This window comes from Dipodomys spectabilis, unplaced genomic scaffold (assembly GCF_019054845.1).
Source record: "Dipodomys spectabilis isolate Male_0828 unplaced genomic scaffold, ASM1905484v1 ptg000095l, whole genome shotgun sequence".
Classification (NCBI taxonomy): domain Eukaryota; kingdom Metazoa; phylum Chordata; class Mammalia; order Rodentia; family Heteromyidae; genus Dipodomys; species Dipodomys spectabilis.
Window position 1 is genome coordinate 49,640,139 of NW_024870772.1, and position 23,799 is coordinate 49,663,937.

The window sequence follows — 23,799 nt, forward strand, 5'->3', positions numbered from 1 at the left end:
GAGTCTCGGCACTTCCTCCAAATAGTGAACACACACACACCATCTACAGTGAAGTCTGGAGGACAATAAGTAGGGTGATCTCCCAGCCAAGGACAAGCCACATAACAACAACAATAATAATAATAAACAGCTCATGAGAGATCGCTTGTCACTGTCAGTCTCTACAAATGTGGGGTTCACCCCTGGGAGCAGAGGCAGGTGGGGTGAGGAGGGGATGAGAGGATTTGCGTTTGGAGCGGGGTCTGCTGAGGAAAGCGTTCATTTTCTAGAAGTGGAGGGGGCAGGGCTACCAGGAGCAATGAAGGACATGCTTATGCCACAAATGGCATATAGATTTATAATTTTTTTAAATAAGATATGGAGACAGATGAGTACATCCCTGATGGTGAGCTTTGGAGCAGGTATTTAGATGCCAGGAGCTTATGTTGAGTGGAATTTTTGCTTTTAGAACTCTTTTCTAGTTAGTGTTTCTCAAGAGACTATATTGGCCGGTTTTAAGGGGCGGTGCTTTTGCAGAGGTAGATGGGAACATGCTGGAGAGGAAGCTGGTGGTGCAGAGTAGACGTAGAATGCTTCTGCGGCTCGATTTTCCTGCAAACACTTTTGGAAATAATAATGGGGTTTCTTTTTTGAAGCTTGTGGCCACAGAGTGTGTGTGTGTGTGCGCACGCGCACACGCACGCACACATGTGTGCATGCACTCCCCTGTGCGTACACTTCTGTCCGCTTCTTGCATGCAAACTTTCTCCGCCAGTGCTCCTCTCTTCACTGTACATAAAGCCGTAAGCAAGCCCAGAAACCGTGGGAAAACAGTGAAGGGAGCCACAGAAAAGAACGCGGGCTTTTGTGACAAAGCCCGCCACTGGCTGAATTTTAAAGAAAAGTTGACGGATCTTTTTCTCTTGCCTATATTAATAGGACAAAGTACCGGCTGGGGGGCAGAAGGTGAGAAATCAGTTTCAGTCGTGGGCCTCCTCCCACAAGGTGACACTTTTGCATGTGATTTCAAGAGATGATCAGATAGGGGTTAGGGGATCGGGGTGGGGACAGCAAGCATCTGTCCTGCAGATTGGCCTTTAAATCCGGTTGCGGTTTCATCAGCTCCTGGCCCAGGGAGGTCTAAGCTGGAAGGTTTCGCATCTATTTTTATCCCACGCAGTCCACCCTGTTTAGAATAAGATGGTTTCCTTCGCAGAGCCCCAGTGTGCCGGCCCTGGGCTGGGGAGCTGAGTCAGCTGACTGAAACTCGGGCCTTTTTTCCTTTCTTGGGAACTGGAAAGGTGCTGTGGAGAGGAATCCGGGGCAGGTGACTGCAGATGGTAGGAAGGCTGGCTTCTCTACAATCAGCTCAGAGCAGGCAGCAGCTTGCTGCCAGATCCTGAGAGCACCCAGGGAGGCCTCTGGGGGCAGTGTTTGCAGGCCAGAGCGGGTAAGGACACCACGGCCGGACAGACACTTGGCCGGGCTCCGGGTCAGCATGAGCAGTCGCCAGGCTCCCAGGCAGGTGGTTCTGTGGTCTGTCAGGCTTCAGGAGAGGCGATTCTTCAGGGGAATTCTGCAGAGTTGAAGAATGAACTGGGACAGTGATGGAATGGATGACGTCATTGGCCAAGAATCCCCCTGGGATGTGGAGGGGAATTATAAGAAGGTAAGGGGGAGGGGGGACTCTTTTGTCTATCAACAGTTGGATTTTTTTTTTTTCTAACTGGGAGAAAGAGCGCCTTGTGGAGTGGCCAAATTCCACACTCTGATCATCTGGCCTAATGGAGTCAGGAAACCGAATATACATAATCAAAGGTGTGTAGCTAGATGGGCTCTTTCTGTTTTGTTTTGTTTTTCGCTCAACTTATGGTCATGAACGTATTATGGCAGTAATATGTATTGTTACTCTGAATTTAAAAACATCTGCTACGCGTGTCATTGCTTAGTAGGCCATATATATACACATACGTGGAAATAATTTGTTAAATTATTCCTATATTGAGAGTTCACCTAAAATAAATAATTACTGGAATGACTCATTTAGTAAGTTTGACCTCGTTTAATGATTGGGAAAGAAATGCAAAGTTTTACAAAGAAGTTTAGGGATTTTTATTTAAGCTGCTTCAAATAATCTGCTAATTCTCCTGCTTGTCTTTTCTTTTGACCAAGTTGGTCAATTTCTTTTGGGCTTGTTTTATGTGGTAACTGTCTAGTAATCATGGGTCTAACTAAGAATAGCTTTAGTTACATGGGTGAGGTCAGGAGATGGAACTACAAGTATATGCCTGTCTCTCCCCAGAAGGCTAAACACTGGTTCGCTTTCTTCCCCTCCTGTTATTTGCCCAAAGTGCAGTGGAGTTCACAGCAGGGTGATCCTGAGACAAAGGTCTTGTCCACACCAGAGCCCCGGCCCTGCAGCCGAGGACCCCTCTGCCAATTCTCCACCAGTGTTCACAACAGTAACCTTTGCTGCAGAAGTTTTCCTTCCCTCAGCTGCTATTGGCTTGCTTTTTCCCCCAAGTGTGAACTGTAGGAAGTTCTCTATGTACCTTAAATAGCATCAGATGCGGCATTGTGTGCTACAAAGGCTCGTGTAGGAATGCGATTGCACATGATTCTGGGAGTTCTTTTGTGTATACACTTCATTTCACTCAGGTTCGCTCTCCAGAAAGTCACACTGAAGTGTGCAAGCGGCCCCAGTGGCCTGCCACACTGGGCCGTGCTTCCCCAGGAAGAGACTGACCGAGGGTCAGGGTGAGAGGTGCGGAGTTCTGAAATGGTAACACCACCCTGCTGTCCCCTCCCCACCGGGAGACGGGGTGGGAAAGAGACACTCTGCCATCAGTCAGATTGCTGGCCCGCTCTGGCATAGCGGCTGTGCCGGGTTCATATTTCCTCGGCTCTCGGTGCCAGACACGTGACCACGATTTTCTTCACTAATCCATTTTTCAGATAGTGAAGTGTCAACCTGTTCCCCCTGAGGAATGATGGGAGACATGCTGCGTTCTATCACAACTGCTAACCCATTCACGATAGAGGCGTGTGGGGGAGCAAACCCAGATGTGAGAGGAAATCAGGGATAAGTGAGTCACGCAGAGACACTGCAACCTGAGACACTGTGCTACCAAAGCCGCCTGAATGTAGGCCTCGGGGAACTGGGAAGCTCCAACCACAGAACAGACTTGGGTTTTGTCACCTGTTTTCTAACAAAGGGAGCAGCAGTAATCCCCAGCAGGTTAGAACAAAACGCCACTGGGTGAAACTCCTAGGTGTCTGGAAAGTTCCAGGATGGTTGGCGGTGTTCTGGTCCCAACTGTCAGACTCCTTCCGTCGTGTCTTCTGTTTTTCAACCACCTATCTCAGACAAGTGCTTTTCAACCTTCCGTCCACAATGGTAGCTGCCAGGAGGTGTTCGTGGTGCTTGGGGTTGTAAGGATTTCCAGTAACAAGGCGGCCTTCGCGTCTCCTCATAAAAGCATGAGGAAAACAGTTGCCTGGTAGAGGAATCACTTAATCTAATTAGAATCTTCCTTGACTAAGCCTTTTTCTCTTAATACTTTGGCTCTTCGGTGGGCTAAATAGAAAAATGAGATGTCATCTATAAAAAGAGCCCTGCTGCGCTCTGGTGGCTCACGCCTGTAATCCTAGCTACTCAGGAGGCTGAGATCTGAGGATTGCAGTTCAAAGTCAGCCCAGGCATCAAAGTCTATGAGACTCTTAACCTCTTAACTATCCACCAAAAAGTCAGAAGTGGAGCTGTAGCACAAGTGGCAGAGTGCTAGCCTTAAGGTTAAAAAAAAAAACAAACTCAGAGACAGTGCTCAGGTCCTGAGTTTGAGCCCTAGGATGAGCACAAAAATAAAAAAGTCCCTTGGGTTTTCTAGTCTTGGATCCATCAGTAAAATGTATGGGAGCCTGTGCTTCTAATGTACATATATTTGATTCAGAAGTTGCACTCACTTTCCATACATATATGCATATATATGATATTATACAGAATAAAACACCCATAAATCCAGATTAAAAACTCTACCTCCCATGTTACTCTCCTCTCACATGAGGTGTGGGTAGTCAAGAGCAGTTGACAAATTGTTACCCCCAGGTGCCATAGAATGCCCTGAGCCGGTTCTAATAAAAACCACACATGTGTAGGGATTGTTTAGCAGGACTGTTTAAAAGTCCGACAAACAGCCTTTGGGGAAAAGGTCGCTGTGCAAGGACTAAAATTAGATTCCACCGGGGCAGAGGAAGGAAAGAATGACGCAGCGTCCTTTGCCTTGGGGAAGATCCGGCTTGTAAGGAAGATGTTTCATTAAAGACCTCTGGTTTGTTGGGTCTGGAGTGTAAGCTGGCCTCAGCAGCACAGGGACAGCAGTATTTAGGAAGAGCGCCGGAGATCATCGCAGGATTGGGAGTTGGAGGAGAGGTCCCTTACATCCCTGCCTTCCTAAGAGAAGCCTCTGATTCCTCAGCAAAGAGCCACCCAGATCCGCAAGTTCAAGACGCAGGTGGCCATCAGCACCCCACGATCATCCCCCAAGGAGACTATAGGAGTGTCCATCCAGGGAAGCCAGTTCGGACATCCAGCGTTTGCACACTACATTGTGTTGGGAAATATGCAAATGACAATAATGGAAAGAGAAAAGACAATGTTTTATTTATTTATCTTGTCAGTCATGGGGTTTGAACTCAGGGCCTGGACGCTGTCCCTCAGCTCTTCAGCTCAAGGCAAGTGCTCTACCACTTTGAGCCACAGCACTACTTCCAGTTTCCTGGTGGTTCATTGGAGACGAGAGTCTCCCAGACTTTCCTGCTCATGCTGGCTTTGAACCATGATCCTCATCTCAGCCTCCTGAGTAGCTAGGATGACAGGCGTGAGCCACTGGTGCCTGGCTGAAATGTTTACTATTTAATATGGTACACATACTAAGACTGGATCCAGCTTTGTCCCAGAGCCAATGAGAGAGGCCAGTTGGACCTCCCGTTCCCACGTGAGGGACCAGCATGCACAGCGGCTGTGGGGTGGCCCCGGAACCCAGCCGGCCTTGCCCGCCTGGCCGCATGCCACAGGGTGCTGGCTCTCCTGCCACGAGTGCCTCCAATTACCATGAAAGATGGAGGGAGGAACCCCGTGAAAAAATTAAAAGGCTGGGAGGAACAATATTTAAAGCGCAGCCACAGCTGCGCCTCATGTTTTTTTAAAAGGTGAGTGGAAATGACTGCCGGAGATAAACTGCAATAAACAGGACTCAGAATGCCAGCTGCCATCGCAGACGCGCGCTGGGCCCTCCCCACACAATTACCCAGGAAAAGCAGCCGCCGACCTCTATTAACCCTCCCGTCTTCTGCCCCAGAGGGATAAATGCGCCTGCAGAGCCACATTCAGTGATGGGGGCCCAGGCCCAGCCCACCTCAGCCACCTAGGGAAAAACCTCTCCCACTCTCTGGACCAGGATGCTATGCGCAAAGGGAAGGACCTCCTGACATATGTCCCGTGTAAACGTCTGACGCCGCCCAGCTCCGGGTTCAGGGCTCTGTTGTGCTACCCTGCCTCCATCAGCCAGCATGGTCAGGGAGTGGGGATTTCAGGCAACAAGGTGTCCTGATTTAAACACCAAGTACACGGTTAGTTTTATTCTTGCTCTTGACACACACCTGCACATGCAGGAAGTCAGCACCCCCTCCCATGTTATACACCCTTCCCGGCTTCTCCTCCTCTGCTTCTTCCTTCCCTCTATTAGCAGATCCCCCGGGCCTCCTGCTCTCTCATTTTTGCATCTATTTGTGACTGGTTTTAGAAAATGGAGACATATTCACCTACATAAAATTTTACCCCTTAGCCGCCCATAATGTTGCATGCCTTTTGACCCCTGCACTCAGGAGGCAGAAAAAGGAGGCTCACAGGTTGGAGACCAGTCTGATTCCATGATGGTTTGTCGCATATTCATGCACTTGTAGAAGCTGCCACATACGCCCAGGATATTGTATCGTCCCAAAAGAAACCCTGTGCTCTTTAGCAGTCACCCCCAAATCTTCCTCCTTGTTAGCCTCTGAAAACCATGAATTCACTTGCTGACTCTTTTCTTCTTTTCCTTTGTCCTACTCTTCATATCACCATACCCACACCTTTCCTCTTGCTCTTACCACCAGCCACCATTCAATAAAGGATCTCTGTGCCAGCGACTCTGCCCAGCGCTTTCTATACAATATTCCATTAAATTGTGAAAACAACTGATAAGATAGACATGACTCATTTGTTCCAAGAAAAAGGGAAAGTGTGGTAGTCAGAGTTTTGGTAACTGGCATTGGTGCTACATTGCAGATGCCCTCTGGGGCCTTGGCTCCGATCTCCTGCCCCCGCCCCCCCCCCCACCATGCTCCTGCATGGGCCTGTGTCTGGCTGAGTCCACCGTGGCGTGGGCCAAGACCCCGGCGTCCTGCCAGCTGGCTGGCGCTCTCCTAACCAGGCAGGGCGAGTTTGGGACCGTTGTGTCCTGACAGTGATGCCGCCGTTAGTCAGGAGCTCACAGGCTTCTAAGATGTCACCTGTTAAAAATAGCGGCCAGATCACACTGCCCATCTCACCATGTAGGTTGCAGGGCAGTCATCTGAGAGCTCGAAGAGAGCTGGGGGGCCCCAGCAGTTTGTTTGGGGGTGCCACTGGGCAAACCGGAAAACCGTTTTGTTTCCTACCCTGTGTGCCTTTGTGGTTGAAGGCCAAAACGTCTGCCTGCCGGGCGCTTGGGCTGCTCTGCTTCCACACAGTAGCCCTGCCCAGGGCTACTGAACTTTGACCCTACCTGTTTGGCTCACTCCTTAACACAATGTCCCATGTTGGAGACATCGCAACAGTCCCCTGATTGTTGGCTTCTGCACAGGGGAGTGCGGTCAGTACCACGAGGACCAGCTCCCCGTGACACAGCTGGGAACGAACATCCCCGTCCTCCCCAGCATTCCAGGTGGAGCCACGCAGCGCCCCAGAGCCCTTCCCCTGGCCGTCCACCACCCCAGTACTTCCCCAGGCCGTCCACCACCCCAGAGCCCTTCCCCTGGCCATCTACCACCCCAGAGCCCTTCCCCTAGCCATCCACCACCCCAATCCTTCCCCTGGCTGTCTCCTGAGGATGTGGATCTCTGAATTCAGCTCTCTTGTGAGTACTGGTCTTGGAATTTCAGGATGAGGCAGGAAGCCAGGGTGGGGTGTTTGGTGTAAGTATCTGAAGTAGGAAATGTCAGTCACGCAGAATAAAAAGAAGCCGGTTGTGATGGCTCACACCTCTAGTCATAGCTACTCAGGAGGCTGAGATCAAGACTGGAAACCAATCCTGACACAGAGTTCAAGAGAACCATCTCAACAGCAAAGCCTGGACATAGAGCTTCATGCCTGTCTCCTCCAAAGCCGAGATCAGAAGGTTCACAGTCCAGACTGGCTGGAGGGAGGGGGAAGGAGAGGGAGGGCAGGAGGGGGGGGGGGGCGTTATTTCAAAACATCTTAAACAAAAAGGCCTCCGGTATGGTCTAGCAAATACACAGTCCTAAGTTCAAATCTAGTACTACAGGAGAAGGAGGGGGAGGAGGAGCTGGAGGAGGAGGAGGAGGAAGAGCAGGAAGAGGAGGAGCAGGAGGAGGAGGATGCGGCGCCAGAAATAAAAAGAAAGTGTCCATCACTTAATGTCCCTTTAGTGATGCAGAGGTACTCTGCCATTCACCTCTGTTTCCACCGGTAATTAAAGTCGTACTTCCCAGGAATAAGGAAGGAGATGCGGAACTTGAGACCTGCAGGGGTGTGAGTGTTCAGAAGAATGTGTTTGCTCACGGAATGTGGCTTTGTAGTTGGCTCCTGTGACACATCCATGCTTGATCTCAATAAGAAAGTCATTAGAAAGCCTCATCTGTGTAGTTAAGCTCTCTTCTTTTTTATTTGGATGAAAATTTGCCTAGGGAACACATAAGTATTGCTCCTGATGTTTAAAAGCCCTGGAGTTCCCACATTGGAAAACTGCTTGTAAGAGTCCAGCCGCCATTTTGGGCGGGGGGTGGGGGGGGCATGGAGGAAGAGAGGGAAAGGTGGTAGGCAGAGAGAGAGAGAGAGAGAGAGAGAGAGAGCTTCAACAGAAGAGCACTTTCCATGAGGACCTCAGGTCCCCAGCCGTGTCCCCAGAGGATGACACTAATGGAGATGCTGCCAGATGTTGCTAGGCAGTGGACTGGCTGAGACACGCGGATCATTAATTGCTTAGTACAGAGCCCTGGCAAGGCCTGGGCAGAGAGGCCAGCCTGCTGCTCATGCCATCTACTGGGCTCCAGAGAAGAGTCTGTGCTTCAACCAGCGGCAGGGACGGGCAGCATCCGGGGACTTGACATGCATGCCTGTCCCTCTGCCCCAGCCCTCTCCAAGAGGTCGCTGTGCATGGTCCAATTCAGCTCCTGACTTGACTCTTCGTTCTATGTGCGAATGGTCCAGGGTTGAATCTGAGCCAAGTGCGTTGTACGCATGTGTGGGAAGAATTTATGCTAATTATGGAAAGATCAAACTGCCAGCCAGTAGTGTTGGAAAGGACTGTCAGATGGGTGAGGTTTTGTTCCATTTTGTTTGTTTTTGCCAGTCCTGGGGCTTGAACTCAGTGTCTGAGCATTGCCCCTATGCTCTTGCTCAAGGCTAGCACTCTACCTCTTGAGCCACAATGCCACTAACAGCTTTTTCTGAGTGGTTTATTGGAGATAACTTTTCCTGCCCTGGCTGGCTTTGAACTGCAGTCTTCAGATCTCAGCCTCCTGATAGGTAGGGATTGCAAGCGTGAGCCACCAGTGCTCAGCTTCTTAGATGTTTTTATGCAATGTAACTTCAATTATTGGAGTTCCTTACATACATACATAACAATTCAATTTTATTACCCTTGAAGGGTAAAAAAGAAATATGTGACAGTGTGTGTGTGTGAGAGAGAGACAGACAGACAGAAGACAGACAGAGGAGGAGAGAGATAGAGACAAACACAGAGAGAGGCACGTGGATTCTCTCCTGGGCCAGAGGACCACTGCATTACTGGCTTCTGGGATGATGCATCCATCATCCTTAGGAAGTTCTTACTCATCAGCTCCTTATTTTCCTTCTCACCATTGTGAAAAGCAAAGCCATCCCTTGGGACTCTAGTTCCAGGACCTACCATGGCTACCGAGCTCTCTGGAGGGCCCAGTGTCTTCGGCGGGTGGCTCAGGGTTTGGATGGAACTCCACGCCTCCGCCGTCTCTGCGTTGCTTGGATGTGAAGCTGTGTGTAGTTAGTGTACTGCGGGGTGTGTTTGTAAATGGCAGCGTAGACACGATCTGTTCTCTGAAAGGTTTCAGTCCACCCTTGGTTAAACCCAAGGTTCTGGGGCCCTGCACACACAGGGAGCCCGCAGTGATGCCTCTGCTGCTGTTCGGGTCTGAAGCACCCGTATAGAAGATACCCAGGGCCAGTGAAGCCCTCCGCCTCGGCCAGCCCTTTCTGCAGCCCCTGACCCTGGCACTTCTTGGGTACCATCACACCAGATTCATGGTGATCACCAACAGCCCTGGCCTGAGTTGCCTGGCACCGGTGCAGAAGAGAGTGCCTCCCATGTGTTTGTTTCAAGTCCATTTCCGTTCCCATGGTGATCAGGGACTTGGAGAAGCAAACAGAGCTGGGAAGGAGGGAAGCTCCATCCGGGAAAGGAGTGGACAGCAGCAGGCACTGGGGAGACATCTTCCTCTCATCCATCCCAGATCTCATCCAGCCCTGCTGAGGATATCACATCTGCTTTTATTTCCCCAGGCACTGTGCCATGTCCATCCACTGGGACCCTGACTCTGCAGGCCAAGCTTCTATAAATCCGTGGGTTGTGGGGGCCATCGGGTCACTCCGGGCTTCCTCTGTGGTGACGTCATAGTGTGGTAGTGAGGGGGAGGAGGAGGCTGTGGGTAGAGCTCCAGCAACTTTAGCTCTGCGTTGAGGATGTCATTTCCCACCCACAGTGTGTTCCTGAGAAGGGCAGAGTCCGCTCAGTAACGTTTGGACATGCAAAAAATACCCAATCTTCCAGTTAGAAATTTCCATGCAGATAAGCATGTTCAAAACCAGGTGGCCTGAGTTTCAGGGATGTCTTGGATGCCGCCAGCTAGGTGAAGGAAGTTGTAGGAAGACAGAGCCAGGGAGGGGAGGCAGGAAGACAAAGGAAGGTGCAGTATAAGGATGCGCACATGCCCTGTTCTGAAGGCCCATAGAAACACATTGGATAGGCAATCCCCACCCTCCCAGAGCACTTTGCTCCGCATTTCCTGCCCTGAATGCCCCTCTCTCTTCTTCTCAAGTACTGTGGGCTGCAGTAGGCTGGCAGGCCCGGGGGGGGGGGGGGGGAGGAAGACCATTTTGTGTCCTTCAGGAAGTGTTCTGGGTTATCAAAGTCATTGTGAGCCTCATCTCCAACACAGGGTTGTCGGCAGGAAACTCGGGATAAATGTGGACAGAATTGCCTGGCACTGAGTAAGGATTCATTTTCACATGCATTTTTTACTCTCCCCTTGGTAAATAGCTTTTCTGTCTCTTACTGATGAGCTGGTATTCCTCAGCTGCTCTTTAGCTCTCTGCCCATGACATCCATTTAGATGTTTTAATTTTCTTTTATGAAGGTCTTTCCCCAGGCAGTTTAGCCGTGGACAGGGCTCCACTGGCCATAAGTGCATCGAAACAGTATTGTTTTGAGTCAGCTTCTCCCTTTTCCCTGGTTTCATTGCTTTTTCTTACCCTGGAACATCTTTGAATTTCAGGGGCAGGAGGGCTTCAAGGATATAATTGCCCTGTGGGATAGCACTCTATCCCTTGAGCCACAGCTCCACTTCCAGCTTTTTGGTGGTTCATTGGAGATAAGAGTCTTATGGACTTTTCCTGCCCGGGCTGGCTTCAAACTGCGATCCTCAGCCTCCTGAGTAGCTAGGATTATGATGTGAGCCATCAGCACCTGGCCAATTGTTAGAATTTTCAGAGAAGAACCTCTATTTTACTCACAACTTGAATCATAATTACTTGAAACATCAGGAGTCACATTTGTTCAGAAGGTTCGTGTGAGCCCTGGATGTAGAGAGACTGGCTGTGATGGGAAGATGGTGGAACCACTCTGGCTCTGATTACCTGTGGTGGGGACACTCACCAACCAAGGGGGAAAGGCCATCTAAGAGAAATAGATCTGTAACTCTGCTCACACTCAGTCTCCTGTGTGGCATCCACTAATTCCATTAGCCAGAATACCCTGCTCTTATATACAGAAAGGGAGAAATATATCTAACAGTGGGTGAACCTACCTCCTACACCTGAATTAAAAGTCAAAAGAACAAATACTTTTACTATAAAATATTTTTAACTCAAATTTTGGTTTAAAAAAGAAAAAAAAAAACAAACAGAAGTGGTGCTGTGGCTCAAAGTGGTAGAGTGCTAACCTTGAGCACATAGAAGTTCCCAGGCCCTGAGTTCAACCTCCACAACTGACAGAAAAAAGAAGAAAAAGAAAAAGAAGCAACACTAGGAATAAGTAATTCAGAGAAAAGGAAATAACCAAAACAGTAAGCAGAAGCATATAAATATTTACTCTCACTGCAAAATCAAAGGCATGAGAGTCAAGATTACTACTTTGTGCCTACAAAATTAAAAACATCCCTGGAAGCTTCCCCTGCTGGCTGGATGGATGTAGTGTGCACAGGCCATCATCACATGGCTGGTGGGCTTTTGAACTGGAACAGTTTTCCTCTAGAGCCATGTGACCAAATGTGGCAAGAGCTCCCACAAACCATTCACACCCCGCTGAGCAAGCATTTCCCCTCCCAGGAAGCTCTCCTCCAGGGAGCCACCAGACATGTGGGCAGGGATTTATGGAAAGATGGTATTTTTAATTTAACACTACCCAAATGGCTTACTGTTCAGGGGAACTATAAGATGGGGTGATAGGCTGAGATAAAATTGTGTGCCTTGAAGAATATGAAGTGACATAAGGAAAATTCTCAAGATATCATAGCACAGCCTCGACTTCCCAACATGGAGAAAATGCACACATGAGATAGAAGGAGAGAGAGGAAGGAAGGAAGGGAGGGGGGATGGAGGGAGGGAGGGAAGGAAGGAAGGAAGGAAGGAAACAAGAAAACTAGGCTGAAGCAGGAGATTCACCCCCGTGCTCCTGGTTACTCAAGAGGGTGAAATCTGAAGGATCAAGGTTCAAAGCCAGCCTGGGTGGAGGAGTCCCTGAGACTCCATCTCTAACCAGCAAAAAACTGGGCTGGAGGTGTGGCTCAATTGGTAGAGGACTCAAACTGAAAGAGTAAAGCCCTGAGTTCAAGACCTAATATCACTAAATACATATATACATACACACATATACATACACTCTTACATATTAAGAGAAAATGTACCAAAATGTTGTGCAGCAATCTCTGTAATTGGTAGGATTACAAGTGACATTTATGTTCTTTCTCACACATGGCCAGAGTTCTCCCACTTGAGCCACACCTACTACCTCCACTGATTGATTAAATATGAGTCTCTTGGATTTGTCTGCCTGTTCTGGCTTCAAACTGTGATCCTCAGATCTCAGCCTGTTTTACTTGAGTATTGGATTCTGCTTGTCAGTTTTCTGATTTGGCGAGGACACATCATAAGAATCTTAACACTATTATGGGGATTAAGAAGTCAATGGGCTGTCGGGGCGAATCTGTGTTAAATAAATATGTAGACCGAGACATTCTCTGTGTAGATCAACACTGCAAAAGTTCAGCCTGTGTTCCTGGTGTTTCAATGCTCGTGTTGATTAAAAAGTGTTAGAGAAAAGGAGAATAGTGGTGCTTCTTGAAGCTACTAACCCTAAATATCTATCCACACAGCCTGTGTTTATTTTGATGGCACTGGGGTTTTGAACTCGAGGCTTAGCACTTGTTTAGGCAGGCAGTCTACCATTTGAGCTATGCCTTTTTGTTCTGATTATTTTGGAGATAGGGTCTTGTGTTTTGCCTGACCAGACCTGAGCTGCAATCCTCCTATTCACATTCCCCAAAGAGCTGGGATGACAAGCGTGCATCACCACACCTAGTTGAGTGGTTGAAATTGGGTCATGTGAACTTTTTGCCTGGGCTGGCATTGAACCATACCTCTCCTGATCACTCCTTCCAGAGTAGCTCAGATTACAGATGTGAGCCAGTAGTGCCCACCCCTGGCACACGTGATTTTTAAATCCTGCAGGATGTTCTAATGCAGCCTGTCAAAACTAGAATTTGAGAACTGATGGATGGTCTAATATGATATTCGCCAGTCCCGGTGACTGTGGAGTTGTTGAAATGAGGCCAGATTGATTGGAGAACTGAATTAATTAATTCGTTAATTAACTATTGGATTTAAATGCAAACAGCCACCTGTGATGCATAACTGTCACATGAGGCAGAGCAGCCTTCCCCTGCTGCCCTTCTAGCTCTGGCACAGGTCCGCTTTCTGACAGTCCACAGAAGTACCTCTCACTGGGACCAGGGGTAAGAGGAGCCACCTCAGGCCACAGGTCGGCGTTCATAATATCATTTACTCTGTTTCTCTACCTTCCTGCTCAGAGCACAAACTGGTCCTTCTCAGGGCCTCTGTGATAATACAGAGCACAAACCCCCGGTCTTACTCAGCCCAAGAGCTCTTAACTCATTTGTTAAGGGGAGAGGGAACTTGTTTTATTTTTAACTAAGGAACTCATTTCTGATCTTCTCCCCTGTTGTTTGAAGGGTTTAAAAGTTCAGCATGGTGAGTTTTTATAGAGCTTTTAATGGGATGCAGAGTATTATAAACTTACCCAAATGATCACTGTAGCATCGTTCATTTCCCAAGCCCTTTTGCTTGTCATGCCGATCTGATTTCTCTTCAGAATAGGAGGCAGATGGCGCAAAAGGCAGACATACCAGATGGGACCAAAGACATTCATTTCAGGGTTCCTCACATCCCAAGCTTGGGGAGAGGGGCTAAGTCCTGAGTGGATGCAGTAGATCCTGGCCATTCTGCTGGAAGCGGAATGCAGGCCGGCATGGTGTGTGTCCTGGGCCGGGCTCTGTTCCAGTTCTTTGCTATGGCATCTGCCGCTCACAGAGACCTGCACATGTGGCCAGAGGTGTTCATTTTTCCACCAGAGGAGATGTGGGCTGAGTGCATAGGGAAAGGGATAGAAGGCAGGATCTGGAGGAAAGCCACATTTGGGTTCTGAGAGATAAGTTCAAGGAGGCAGCATGTGCCCCCCATAATTTATCCTCCTCTCCCCCTTCTCCGGATGAGAAGAAAGAGTAGTGTACCCAGGAATCGAATTCTCTCCTCCCAAAGATCATTCAGCACTGCGGCCATGATCACCTAGACTGGCGATTATCAAGGGCTCTGAAAAATTCAAATGGGAGACAGAAGACTGGTTTAATTTCTGTGTTTAATAATTCACATGCTGTGGGCTCTACCCCCATTTATTTATTTTTTTCATCTAATGTTACATCCTAGGAACCAGCAGGCTGAGCTGTCTGTAGTTGCGTTGTGCCCACCTCGCTTACAGCTTCTTTTTTTTTTTATTTTCTTGAAATTTTAGGCACAGAAAAATGAGAGAGAGTCTATCAGACAGAAGTTGGCCCTCGGAAGCTTCTTTGACGATGGCCCAGGAATTTATACCAGCTGTAGCAAAAGTGGGAAGCCAAGCCTCTCCTCTCGGTGAGTGCTCCTTTGAGTTGATCCTCTGATAACGTACGTAGTGAATTTGTCACCGGATGATCTGACCAAACCTATCTTTTGAGACCTTGGGTGGCTGTATTTCCACAGTGCCACCATTTTTAGATTTCAAAACTCCCTTGTTAGTTTATTGGTAGCTCATCGCCATGAACAACTGAGCTACTTGAGCTCAGGATTTTCTGTCTCATTTTTCTTTAGATAAAATACTGATTTGTCAGACTGAGAGGGGAACACAGTGCACTCCTAAGCAAGCTGGTGTTTGGTATAGGTGACAGAACACCAGATTTCCCATTGAGCAGTTAGTGTCAAAGCAGTCAAGATCAAGCTCATCCTCTGGTTCACCTGTTCGCAGTGCAAACCAATACTGTGAAGAATAGTTTCTGAGTTGGTTATTTAGTGCTTGTTACTCCTCTCCGCCTGCTCTGCAGATAGCTTTGTGTCACCCTTGTTGAGTTCAAAATATCATTACTCATTCATCACAGTTTATTTTAGGAAGTTATTGGTCATTTGCATAGCTTCCTATTTTAACTAAAATACAAGAAGATGATAATAGATAATATTCTGTAGAAAATGGGGCTGTGGACCAGACCTTCTCCACCTTCCCTGTGCTCACGAGTCACTGCGGATTTTGCCAAAATTTCTTTCAGTCTGTCTCCAGGAGCTCAAAGTTCTGCATTTCTAAGAAACTTCCAGCTAATGTCTGTGCTGCCAATGCCACAGACTACGCTGATGAATGAAGAGAGATAAAGCGCAAAAGTTTGAGTATAGGTTTTCCAAGTGATGAAAACACACTGATCCCCTCATCTCTCCCTGCCCTTCTGCTTGGTTCCAACTTCTTTTAAGCTAAAAGCAAATATGCCCTTGTAAATACTGCGTATGTCACCAAGTTAAACCAGGTGCTGGAGACAGATGACAGTACTGGTGCATTCGTTCAGCTCCATCTAGAAACTCCATCTGTCATTCAGCAAGTCATCTCCACCTAATACAAATGAGAGAGTATTGTTTAAAAATCAAGAATGAGTGTGTGTGTGTGTGTGTGTGTGTGTGTGTGTGTGTGTGTGTGTGTGTGTGTGTGTGTTCATTCCGCTCTCCTTGGCTGTGCTTCTCATATTTACCTACATATCCCTAAAAAAATAAAATAAAAAGCTTATCCGTTCTTATTTTAAATAACCATCTATTGACTATCCACTATAGAAAATTAGGATTTATTTTTTATTTACAGCGCTCTCACAATATTCTTCTCTCCCATTCTCCCTTTGTAGTATCGCAATATTTAAACTCAACTTACTAGTCAGTGTTTATGTGACTAAAATAATGGTGTCATTTTGTGCCGGTACTGGGGCTTGAACTCAGGGTCTTGAATTGCTTTGCTTTCTGGCTCAAAGCTAGCATCCTACCACTTGAGCCACAACTCAACGTCTGACTTTTTGCGGGTTAATTGAAGATAAGCATCTCGTGGACTTTTCTGCCCAGGCTGTGAGAACCAGGAGTCTCCAATCTCAACCTCCTGAGTAGCTGGGGTTACAGGAGTGAGCTACCAGTGCTAGCCTAGTTTAAAAGTAATATATTGTTTTTACTGAATCATACAACACACTATGGTTCCTTGGGAAAGTTTGTTGTTGGTCATAAAAGGTAGAGTAGCCTCCTTTTTCCTTTGGCCAGTGCTTGTTTTTGACTGCTCTGATCTATTTCACTAAATATAATTGCCAGTTTGTTTACTTTTCTTGTGGGGGGATGGGGTTGTTTGGACGTCTTTGAGCTTGCACACGATGTTGCTCACAAACACTTTGTACATGTGGCCTTGCTGTACTGTGCTACTCTTCTCTTTGATGTGTGATCTTCTGTGAAATGTCTGTTTAAGTCTTATGTTCTGTTCTGTTTTTCTGGTGTTCTGTCACAGTTTTTGATCTTTAATATGCACATATTACAATCTTACCAGGCTATTGCTCGGTATTTGCTTCCTTCCTATGGGCTTTATAAGAAGCCATAGGTCTTGATCTTAATGTAGGTGATTCTATTGAACTTTCCTTAACTCAGCACTGTCTGTAATTGGGTGTTAGAAATCTTCTATGTAGATATTCACTGTGTTTCCTACTAATGGAAAAAAAGACTGTCATCAATCAGGATTTGAAGTTTTAATAGTTGGTATTATTATTATATCTTAAATTCTCTTTAAAGTTTTCTCATTGCTGCTGATATAGTCTAGAAATCTAATTTTTTTCCTTGTAGACAGCCATTTTATTGAGTTTACTGAGCAATCTTTTATCCCGTCTGACACACTACTATTGCAAATGCTGCCTATTGATGGCAATACGTTCTATTGCATTCATAATTATTTCTATTCCCAAACTATTGTCTTAACTATAGCCTCTTCTCTTAACAGAGAGAAATAAATCAGGTACTTTATTAAATAAGTCATGATGTATTATGAACATGCAAATCTCTCTCCTTACTCTTTGCTTCACTAAGAAAATTAATACTTCCAGTGCAAAGACAAAATGCTACCTTGTCTTTTTATTCCTCCATATAAAGTTGAGCAAAATGCTTTCTTCTAGAATCTCATAGATTTTTGATCAACTGAGGGAGAATTACATTTCCAATGTAAGTCCTCGTACTCCTGATCATAGTCTGTCTTCCCATTTTTTTTTATTGTGAAAATACTGTACAGAGGGGTTACAATTACATGGGCAGGATAATGAGTGCATTTCTTATCAAGCATTGTAGCCTCCTCCTTTGTTTCCCCTTCCCATCCCATCCTCCCCCCCCCCCCCCCCCCCGTCCCCCGACCCAACCCTCCTCCCCCGAACCAAAGTTGTAAAGTTTGTTTTTTGACATAATGACTTGTACATCTCATTGTTGCAATGGCTCCACATGTATCCCTATTTAAACGATTTGTTTTTTCCCTTCCCCTGCACAAATTATAACAACATCAAATACAGTGAAAGCAGGGGTTATACTGTGGGGGAGGGACATACAAAGCAACAAAGAAATCATCTTATAAATGTGTTAGAAACAATCGCATGAAAGAAAAAAACATTTGAATACATATCTTAGGGTTCCTTTCCCTAACATCAACTTATCTGACCTTTTCTGCTTGACTCAGACATATACTATTTATTACAAATAAGGGAAACCATGGGACCTATGTTTCTTTGGGCCTGGCTTACTTCACTTAATATAATTTTTTCCAAGTCTTTCCATTTTTTAACAAATGGGGCAATGTCATTCTTTCTGATGGAGGCATAGAATTCCATTGTGTATATATACCACATTTTCTTGATCCATTCATCTACTGAGGGGCATCTGGGTTGGCTGTCTTCCCATTTATTCAGCTCTAGCTGAGTATCTTTAATAAGGTTTACATTGCCACTTAGAAATGTTGTATGTCTTTTGTCATTTTTATTTTTACATGATTGATATTATTATATCTTAAAAATTCTCCTTGATAAAGTTTTCTCACTGCTACTAGCACAGAAATTCACTTAACTTTATGATTCCAGCCAGTTCGTTTTTTCTGCTCTCATTTCACAATTCTATAATTTATAATCAGGTTCTCTGTTCACTCCCAAAAAATCTTTAGGATTTTTAAGCCATAATATTATCCATAATATAAACAGCTTACTTATTACTTCCCAATGCTCATGATACCCCTGGCTTCTTGGGCTCAGCTTTTATATTAAATGGAATGTTTTTCTATACCCTTACTTAGGATGATGTTGGTTTTATGTTTTATTTCATTATTCTTCTTATGAGATTAATGATGTTTCTTTCCATTCATAATTTTCAAAAATCTTATCACATACCTTCATGTCAGGATGGTTTTTATCATTTTATTCTACTATTATTATTCTGCCTTGTTAGTGAAGTAATGAGTTACATTTATGGACTTTAAAGATATTGAACCATCCTTGCATACTTCATATGTACACATATGGTTGTGAGGGGATTCCCTTTTTCTTTTAGACTCTTCAATTTTTTTATAATGTCTTGCTGAGAAGCGCTACACTTGAATTCATGATTGACAGATCTCTGTCATATTCTTGTGACCTTTTCATCTTAGCATTCAAGTTCTCTTGCTTAATAATGTGTCTGGAATTATACCATCTTTCCTATTATCCAAAGTAAGTCTCATAATATTGGAATGATCCATTACTATAGAGCTTGATAGGACTCACCTGTACTTTCCATGTCATTCACTTCGTGTATTTTCCTTGACAAATGCTTCCATTTCTTCAGTGGTTATGGGAATATGTCCGCTTTTTATTTCTTCTTGAATTAGTTCTCCTATCAATCTATGTCACTATCTATCTATCTATATCTATATCTATATACAGATACATACAGACCATGGAAAATTAGCTATAAAGAAAAATGAAATTAGGTTATTTGCAAGAAAATGGATAGAATTGAACCTCATCATGTTAAGTGAGATACAGCCAAGCTTAAAAAGCCAAATATATGTTCTGGCTCACTTATAGAGTATAGACCTAAGATGGTAATGATGATAATGGTGTGTGTGTGTGTGTGTGTATGCACGCGCGCGTATTTGTACATATATGGTATACTACACTGTATACTATGTGTATATACGTATGTATCCATACGTACACACACATACATTCATACTTATGAATGTAGCATAGTGAAGCCTACCAAATACTATTTGAAAAAGAGAGGAGGAAGGAGAAATGAGAATGAGGTGGAAGGGGTGAATTTTTTCAAAGCACACTTGAGTGCATATATGGAAATGTCACCATGAAACCCCCTCATACTCCAAATGTATAGTCACTCAATAAATAGACATGCAGAGACCCCATCTGGAAAGCAAAGCAGTCCTCCTCTGAGTGAGATTCCAAAAGGCCCCTACCCATATGCCCCTCTGCTGTCCCCCTCCCTCACTGTCCTTCCCACACCTCCCCCTCGGTGCCTCTCTCTCCCTCTCCCCAAAGCCCCTAAATCTCACCCTCAGTGCCAGCAGAGCAGAAGTTGCACATCTCAGAGTCATCTCCCTTCTTTGGAGACACAGATACCTGAACACGTGTGTCACTTGCAGTGGTTCATGCAGAACAAGCTATGTGGCTGACCTGCCATAAGGAAGATTATTTATATCCTGTTCTTTGCTGTGTTTCCATCTCCTCCTTCTGGGATGAGCGCCTCCTCATGAGAACGTGATGGCTTTGTACACCCCACCCACCCCCATCTGGATGGTGGTTCACAGTGAGACTAAGAAATGCTACTTCATCTGCTTTGACTGCTAACTGTGTAAATTGCCATCCCCCACATCAGTGATGATAGAAACCTTCTGCCCGATACAATTATTTTTCATTTTCTAACAAGTTACAATCCCTGAAACTCTTCACCAAGACAGAAATACCTTGACTCTTATTTAGGGAAGTACTTCAGGGGATCTCAGGGCTCGCCAAGATGACACTCCAGAATTCTCCAGAGTATATATGTTGAGTTAAATAAATAATTAGAGCCAAGTAAGCTTTATATGACTCTGAAGAGCTCAATACTCAATTTAGAATGAAGCTAGGGCTCTTAAAAATCAATTGGCCAAATGACAGACTAAAGGATGAATTTGTTGTTGTTGTTTTAAAGCAGAGCCTTACTGAACTGAGGGAATTTCCATCTGAAACTATAGGATGCTGTTTACACTTTTTAAAGGATGTGCGTCTATCTGTAAAATAGACTGTCAAATTCAGTGTAAGAGGAATTACAACACCATGTGTGGGTCCGAGGAGGCTGGTGGTTGGGCTGTGCCCAAAGGTTTACATTCTGCCCATTTGTCCGCATGGTTCCGCTGGATTCTTCTAGAAAGTGCTCTCCTAAAGCACTTTTTAACAAGTGCCAAGCTGTTAAGTGTAAGCTGGGATTACCGTAATCCCATAAAGATATTTTATGTTTAATACTACAGCAAAAAAGTTGATATTGCTTCATAACTCAACTAATTAAATTTATACTGCAATGTCATTTTTTTTTGATGTTTGCTAAGCCATCTATAATCCACCTTCCCAAACTGAGGCTGAATAATCTTCCTTACTTTTCTCTTTGAAAATGTTAGACTATAAAGAATTCAAATCCTTAAGAGGAAAAAAGAAAAATGAGTTACTTTTTTTTTTCTTGGTCGGTCGTGGGGCTTGAACTCTGGGCCTGGGTGCTTCCCTCAGCTCTTCAGCTCAAGGCTAGCGCTCTACCACTTGAGCTACAGCACCACTTCTGGTTTTCTGGTGGTTTGTTGGAGATAGGAGTCTCACAGTCTCTCCTGCCCGGGCTGGCTTTGAACCAAGATCCTCAGATCTCAGCCTCCTGAGTAGCTAGGATTACAGGCGTGAGCCACCAGCACCCGGCTAGTTACTTTTTTTTTTTTTTTTAGTTACTTGGTTTTAGAATAATAGGGCTAAGAAATACTAGGTTTAACTATGTTGTTGAAAAGAAAAACATTTCTCCCTCCTTTACCTTCTTCTTTTCCCTTCTACCCCTCCCCTCCCTCTCCCTTTCCCTCTCTCCCTCTCCTTCTGCCTCTCCCTTTCTCTTTCTCTTTCTTACTTGAACAAATCTTGTTATGTAGCCCAGGCTGGTCTTGAACAAACAATCCTCTTTCCTCAGTCTCCCAAGTGCTAGAAATAGAGGTATATATCACCACACCCAGAGTTTCCTTTATCACTAGGATAATACCTTTCCATACATTTTTTTCATTGGCCAGATTATCAGTTAGCCCTCTATTTCACATCTTGGTTTTATAGCTTAGCGTTATTTAGGGAATAGGAGCTGTTTTTGCTGCTACAAGAACATGAAACAGAATGGTTCTTAGTATCCGACATCTAGGAATTCTTTCAATTCAGACACTACAACCTAGTCTCACATTATGGAGAAAATTTCCCATGCTTCTCCCTCTCTTCCTAAATTTTATTTACATACATAAATTTTATTTACATACATAAGTATAAACGCAGTCAAACTCAGTGTTGTTCATAAAGCTTGCACTGAATGGCATGATGGAGGATGAGTTCCCACCTGCCCTCCAGCATTGTAAGCTTTATGAAAAAGCAGAAGGCCCCACACAAGGTTGGAGCAGCTGGCTTGAATAACCATCAGTGAGCTGTTTGCTTCTCTTAGCCTCCCTAGCTCCCCTACCCCCCACCAAAGCCCATATACTGGATTGATGGGGAAGAGAAAGAAGACGAAGAGTAGGCTCCAGTTTCCTCTTGGGATGGGACAGGAAGTCCCGAGTGGGGGCCCGCCACAGACCAGGAAGTTGTTTTACCAGTTGGAGAACACAGAATCTAAACAGATTCATGGTGGCTTTGTGATTGAGACTGAGCATCTGTACACAGGTCAAACCAGCATCATTTTGCCAAGAATGTGAATCACCCTTCTGCCTTTAACAGGAATCGTTTTTGCATAATTTCCTGGAAGAAATAAATGCAATGGCAGGGAAAGCGGTTGACCTGTTACAGTGCAATGAGATTCAATGTTTGTCGCATCTTTCCTGGAATAATAGAGGCCCACGAAAGCAACCTATTTGTCACATTCAATGTATCTTTAAGACACCCATGTTAATCTCCTGTATGTGAACTAAAAATGCATTCAGAAAACTTTCAGTATCAGTGTTTCCAAGTATATGTCATTGCAAAATTGTAATTCATGGTTTTTTTATGCTTTTGGAAGTCATTGGGTAGTATACGGAGAAACCTATCTTTATTATGCAATTTCAAAGGTGAGGAGAGTTTTTAAAAGGGATCTTTGGAGAAAGACCAAGATTAAAATGGCAAAACAAATTCAACTATGTGAGCAATTCTTCCCCTTCACCGACCTGAAAGAAAAGCAAATCGGTATTTGTGAAGTTTTCTTTGTCTAATAAATAGCTTTGTTTTACAGTATCGCCAGTGACCCCGCTTTAATTAGGGGCAATTAATTTTGTGTAAGCTGAATTTGACATCTTGCTGGAGGCATAACCAGCTGTACCCTGTCTTATGAATTTTTTTTTATCATCAATGAGAATTCAATTGCCTGAGCCATTGCAGAAAGGATGGAGGCCACAGGGCTACATTTCATATTTAAAAAACGGCCTCGTGAACGGCTCAATGTTTAATTAAAAGAGCTTCGAGGAATCGTTCTTCGCTGGCGCCTCGTCCTTGACAAGCCATCACGACTTCATCCATCCCTGCAGCTTGGGCGCCTGGCCCGCGCCGCCCATGGGAGCTGGGTGAGGCAGCCCCGGGGCCCGGGCATGCGAGGCCAGCCCGGGCTGGTGGACCTTGCCCTGCTCCTCCGATGGCTCTCACCCCAGCCCATCACATGCACTTGCGGCACCCATCGGACATTTCTCCGGCGGGAATAGCAATCTTCCATGGTGGCAGCTAACAACCGCGAGGGGAGGGGAGGAGCGATTCGACGGCCTTAATTTGTAGTGTTGTTTTAGGTTCATTATGGATCCAAGGTCTTAAAAGACATCAGAGACTGTCATTGAAAATACCATGTCTTCTGCTCCCAGCGCCCCATTCTTGCAAGCTGCCCGTTTTTCCCATCACAGATCATCACTGCTCCTGGGTTTACCTTTGGCTAGGCGGCTGGAGAGATGACACGTGCGCATGCCCTGTTCCTCCCTCGGCATCTCCGCCCCAGCATGCCCCAGGTCTCACAGAAGAGCGCAGGAGGCGGTGCGGTCTGGTGCGCATGCTCTGTTCCTCCCGTGCATCTCTGCAGCTGCATGGCCCGGGTCTCACGGAAGAGCTCAGGAGGCGGTGCAGCCTGGTGCGCATGCTCCGTTCTTCCTGCGCATCACTGCATCTCCGCAGCAGCATGGCCCAGGTCTCACGGAAGAGCTCGCGGGGAGGCGGTGCGGCCTGGTGCGCATGCTCTGTTCCTCCTGCGTATCTCTGCAGCAGCATGGCCCGGGTCTGGGAGGCGGTGCGGGCCTGGTGCGCATGCTCCGTTCCTTCCACGCATCTCTGTAGCAGCATGGCCCAGATCTCACGGAAGAGCTCGCGGGGAGGCGATGCGGCCTGGTGCGCATGCTCCATTCCTCCCGCGTATCTCTGCAGCAGCATGGCCCAGGTCTGGGAGGCGGTGCGGCCTGGTGC

The 23,799-nt window shown here is 46.0% G+C and overlaps 1 protein-coding gene across 3 annotated transcripts in view; it reads left to right on the forward strand.

Moving 5' to 3' along the window:
- Positions 1 to 23,799, forward strand: part of Schip1 (schwannomin interacting protein 1) — a 101,867-nt gene that overhangs the window by 59,135 nt on the left and 18,933 nt on the right. For 2 of the 3 annotated variants that reach the window (XM_042685675.1, XM_042685677.1), the window contains one exon: positions 14,577 to 14,695. In XM_042685675.1, the coding sequence (XP_042541609.1) occupies positions 14,577 to 14,695 (119 nt within the window). Of the gene's footprint in view, positions 1 to 1,570; positions 1,649 to 14,576; positions 14,696 to 23,799 lie in introns of those variants that run through there. The other variant, XM_042685676.1, reaches the window with a different exon arrangement.